At 43.2% G+C, this 5158-nt stretch overlaps 1 protein-coding gene across 1 annotated transcript; it reads left to right on the top strand.

The window, feature by feature from the left end:
• Positions 1-2106: 2106 nt before the first annotated feature.
• LOC131334514 (uncharacterized) lies at positions 2107-4882 on the top strand. The gene is made up of 3 exons (XM_058369559.1): positions 2107-2954; positions 3652-3772; positions 4172-4882. Exons 1-3 carry the CDS (start codon positions 2379-2381, stop codon positions 4714-4716), a joined length of 1242 nt encoding a protein of 413 aa, XP_058225542.1. The 5' UTR covers positions 2107-2378; the 3' UTR covers positions 4717-4882.
• The last annotated feature ends 276 nt before the right edge of the window (positions 4883-5158 follow it).

Below are 5158 nucleotides of genomic sequence, written 5' to 3' on the forward strand. Positions count from 1 at the left end.
ACGGCAAAATTCTATAATATAGTTATAACATCTTTACATATCCGGATTGGGGCAAGAGAATATCCTTATACATTCTGAGTTCCTATACCCCAGTATTGATATGTAAGGATGTTGTAATTATGTTGTCTAACAATTTTGTTGGATTATTACTAATTCGGATGTTATGGCAGACAGAAAATAAATCTGGCGCTCTGGCGCGCTGATACATCAAATTAAGTTGGAGTTATCTAAGCAAACGGCCAAATTCCAAAAAGCGATTAAACTCCACTTCTGTTCGGACTGCTGAAGTCAACATCAGTTGGTAAATCAGGATTAGAATCAATTTCCAACAGCTACTTTCGATCGTCAGGTTCTTTCGATCAAGAAACAAATTTACATTTTTCAGGCCAATTCTACTCAACAAGATGTGCATCATTTTGCCATGATGTTGTAGATCTTATATGCTCTATTCGTCTCAATTTAATAGTTTATTTTTTTTAATCGGATAAAAATTAATTTGTATCTTTAAATTAATAATAAATTTTAAATACAATATATATATATATATATATATATATATATATATCTTGTTTGAGAGATTTTGATTAGTTATATACTATAATGTTTTGAAAATCACATAAAATATTATAAATTATAATATATAATCAATAAAATGTCACGAATTTTCAAAAGAAATATTAACTTGGAACGGAGGGAGTACTTATTTTTGAAACGATGGTCAAACGTGTCCGATTTAACTGGCATGCAATTAAACTAATTTCCTCTCCAACTCAGTCCATAAGTGAATATTAACATCAAACCTAGGGGTGTCAAACGTGCCTGTCGTGCCGTACCGTGCCATTTTTTTTCGTGCCAATCCGTGCTTCGTGTCGTGCCGTACCGTGCCCGTTTACTTCATCGTGCCATGGTGTGCCGTGCCGTACCGTGCCCGTGTCGTGCCGTGGTGGGCCATTTTGCTTTGTCGGGCCGTGTCGGGCCGTGCCTTTATAAAATCGTGTCGTGTCGTGCCGTGCCCGATTAATTAATCGTGCCGCATCGTGTCGTGCCTTTTTTTGTCGGGTCGTGTCATGCCGTGCCTTTTTTATCGGGTTGTGTCGTGCCGTGCCTTTTTTTGTCGTGTCGTGTCGTATCGTGTCGTGCCTTTTTTTGTCAGGTTGTGTCGTGTCGTGCTTTTTTTGTCGGGTCGGGTCGTGCCGTGCCTTTCTTGTCTATTCGTGCCGTGCCTGCCCTTAATCGTGCCGTGCCATGTTGTGCCATCAATTTTCGTATACACATCACCAACCGGCAACCGATTTTCGTCTAAAAATAAATCTTCCCAAAAAACACACATTCCGGTGCGTTGGTGCCTTTAATTTCTTAAGTTGTATATCGTAGTGACGTGCCATGCCCGACGACGAGAACCGACACCGTGTTGTGTCGTGCCTGTGCCGTGCCGTGCCCGACTAAAATCTCGTTCTACTTCCGTACTCGTACCCGTGCTCGTGCCGTGCCTGGTTAGAACCATGTCGTGACTCGTGCCCCATCCTACTTCCGTGCCGTGCCGTGTCCGTCTAAGACCGTGTCGTGCCAGACCAACTTCTGTGCCGTGCCCGTGCCGTGCCCCCTCATTTCCGTGTCCGTGCCGTGCCCCGTGCCCGTGCCGTGTCGTGCCTGTCTAGAACCGTGTCGTGCCGTGCCGTTACTCGTGCCCCATTCCACTTCCGTGCCGTGCCCGTACCGTGCCCTTCTAAGACCGTGTCGTGCCGTGTCGTACCAGGCCAATTTCCGTGCCGTGCCTGTGTCGTTCCCGCTCACTTCCGTGCCCGTGTCGTGCCGCGTGCCCACTACGACCGTGCCGTTCCGTGCCGTGCCAGGATTAAATCCGTGCCTGTGCCGTGCTGTGCCGCCTTCAAACCTGTCGTGCCCGTACCGTGCCCGTGCCGACCCGGCCCATTTGACACCTCTAATCAAACCTAGAAAATTCACAAAAGATATTTAAAAAAAAAAAAAGAGTGTTCGACGCAACGAAGAGTGCCACATGGATACCGAATACTCTCAATAAAGAGTTGAACAGAAGCAGCAGAGTTAAAAAAAATTTCAGATTCCTCCCCGACATCCTTCAATTATTCTACAACTCCACAGCACACACACGGACACCCACCCCTCACCGCCCTCCTTCCATAGTCCATCCCCCCCCGCTTCTTCTTCTCCTCCTTCTCTCTTGTCCTCTTCTCTCTCTCTCTCTCTCCGAACCTACCTCTCTCTTTCTCCTTCCCCTTCCAACCCCACATCTTCATTACAATACTTCTTCTATTCTATATATTACCCCTCACTCTGCCTATCTCAACCCCCTTCTCTCTCTCTCTGTTTCTCATCATCATCATCAACGATTCAACATCATGGCTTCACGCGGACCTCAACTGCTCAAAGACTACCTCGCAGCCGACTCCAACTCATGCTCCTCAAGCGGCTTCCGATCCTTCCCTCGTCGCCTACAACACCACTCCACCCAAACCGTCCGTACCCTCCTCCAAATCGACCTCAACACAAACACCCCCAATTCACCCGTCAAACTAACCCGAAGCCGGTCCAAAGCCGTCAAATTCTTCTCCAACGCCGTCAAACTCTTCCCCTTCAACACAGTCAAGTCGAGACGGGAAGAATTCCGCGGGAACTACAGCGTCGTCGTTCGAGGGGCCTCCGGTCCGTTTAAAGTGAAGGACATCCTGCGGTGGAAATCGTTCCGTGACTTGGTCGAGGAGGATTCTCCGCCGTTGGATTTCTACGACGGGACCACGACCTCCACGGGGTCCGCTAGCAGTAGTAATACCTCTGCTACGAGCTGGTGTGATAGCGATTTCACTGCGGAGGAGTTACCGTGTTGGGGCGGTAATTCTTGCGAGTATTTGGAGGGTAAAAGGTTTTCACCCGAGGTGAGTGTCGGCGGCGACAGCGACTCAACAGTTGACCCCAAGGTGAGGAAAATGATCTGCTACGTTTGAGGCATATAGTTGTGTTTTTGTTTGTCTTTTTTATCTGCTGTTGATTATTGGTTGACTTTTCGTGACAATTTGACCTCCCATCGGTTTTTTGTTTGTTTTTTTGACGTTTTACTGGCGAGATAGGGTTAGGTATATCATATGAGCAATCATTGGTTTCCTGAACATTTATATGGTATTTTCTAAATTTATTGAAGTCTACATTTCATTTTCTTATGGAGTACTGAAGAACTATGAATCCAAGATTACTATGGGTAAGGAAGGAATCAGATTTCTTGTTTAATTATCAGATTCAAAAAACCAAATTCACTTATGTCAACAATTCTATTACTCATAATTGAAGGATCCAAAACGATGATCTACAAAACAAAATGATTTGAAACGCATCATCTTGTTGAACATGCATAAAAATGGAGCATGCGTATAATTTTATGAGGCAGGTTGGCAAATGTTATTTTACAATCAAGCAGTCTATTCACCCCCCTGTAACGTAAACTTTTAAGATCTTGTTTTTGATAGCTCATAAATCCTTTTCTATTCTTTCACGCTACTGTCAAGGGGGGACACACAAATATGAAAACAAAATGAAGTTGAGTCAAGAAATTTGAATTTGTTTACTTCTGGTAATTTGTGACTTTGAATTCTGAGTAATGTTATATAAATGTACCAACAGGGAGACGCATCATGCGAAGAGATCAAAGAACAGAACAGTCCAGTCTCAGTCCTCAATTTTCCAATCCAAGAAGATGAACAATCATTCTCGCCCTTCCACCAGTGTCTTGAAAATCTGGAGAGTAAGTATTCTTACCCTTGTAACCCTTAATTGATAGTATTTAATTTAATTAGCCCTCACTTTCTAGGTAAATCATTTGTTGTGTCCAGTCATTCTAGTGAGGTTTGAGGTTGAATCTATAAAATTGGCACATGAGAAAGAGAGTCATTCTTGTGATGAATGATTTTCGAATTAATATCGTTTCTATATTGAAATCACATATAGAATGATGATGAAGCAGTGGTGCTTTTGAAAATAATTATGGGCCACATATATAGGTGGTTTTTGGCTAGTTACTCGACGTAAATGGGCATGAAACGCTCACTGCGCTTAACCGGATAGTAGAAAGGTCTTGCAATCCCATTTGGAGGACATCTTTTTCTTTTTCTGAATTTGATCGAGATCTTTGGTGGTTTAACAGGGCGAAAACATATGCTCCTTCAAGACTTGGAACATTTTGAACATCTCTCCACCAAGCTAGGACCAACCAACGTTGAGGACAAATGTTTGGACGAGGAGTACTCGGATTGTAAAGAATACCATGGTGATCACGATGACAAATGTGTCCAAAAAGGCGGTGGAAACGAAGAAAAGGCAAGACAAATGTTGAATCATATCAGAACTACTAGCTCGTTGGAAACCCGTGAAGCAAGTGTAGATCAGCTGCTCTTGGATTTTTTCAGCAATGAATTGGGTACAAGCAGGAACCAAAATGATGCTAGGTTTGACTGTGGCATTCTAAGAGTAGCGGAAGATTGGGTAAGTGGAAAATATGAGTCATTTGAGTGGGAAATGGAGGGAAAGAGGGAGGCCTTTGTAAGAGACATGGAGAGGGGAGAAAGGTGGAAGAAGTTTGAGGAGGAGATAGAAGAGCTGGCCATGGAGATGGAGGCTTGGGTGTTGGATTACTTGGTGGATGAGCTTGTAGTCGATCTTTCCTTTTCATTGAAGACTCAAAAGGATTAAAGGTGAGAAGTTCACAAGTTGGAGAAGTCTTTTTTTCCAAATACACCCTTAAGCGCACAATCGCGCTTCAAGATTGGTGTAATGTGATATTTTTACCACATTGTACCACTAAAAGAGCATAGATTGGGTCGAACGTGTGACGAAAAGGGAATCGGGGAAAAGATGAGATGAAGTTGAGAGGATGCGAAGTGAGAAGGCGAAATGTACAGATTGAGTTTAAACTTTGTGTTGTTCACATTGTAATAGGTTTGAGGAGCCCTTTGCAGTGGGCCATTACTCATGCCCATTTTGGTATGTTCTGTGAAATTTTACATAAAACCGAAGTTTTGTAGAGAATAAATAAACAAGAATATTTGTTTATTTGCCGGAGTACCTTTATTTTCACAATCCTGTTTTTTTTTTCTTTCTTTTTCTTCTCCTTTTTTAACTTAAGCACCTGTTC

Source organism: Rhododendron vialii, chromosome 1a (assembly GCF_030253575.1).
Source record: "Rhododendron vialii isolate Sample 1 chromosome 1a, ASM3025357v1".
Lineage (NCBI taxonomy): Eukaryota > Viridiplantae > Streptophyta > Magnoliopsida > Ericales > Ericaceae > Rhododendron > Rhododendron vialii.

Bases quoted from the DNA above. Each gene is read 5' to 3' on its own strand.
- LOC131334514 (XM_058369559.1), top strand. From the start codon at position 2,379: ATGGCTTCACGCGGACCTCAACTGCTCAAAGACTACCTCGCAGCCGAC. The intron at 2,955-3,651 runs GTGAGGAAAATG...ATGTACCAACAG, and splicing joins ACTCAACAGTTGACCCCAAG to GGAGACGCATCATGCGAAGA. The intron at 3,773-4,171 runs GTAAGTATTCTT...GTGGTTTAACAG, and splicing joins GTGTCTTGAAAATCTGGAGA to GGCGAAAACATATGCTCCTT.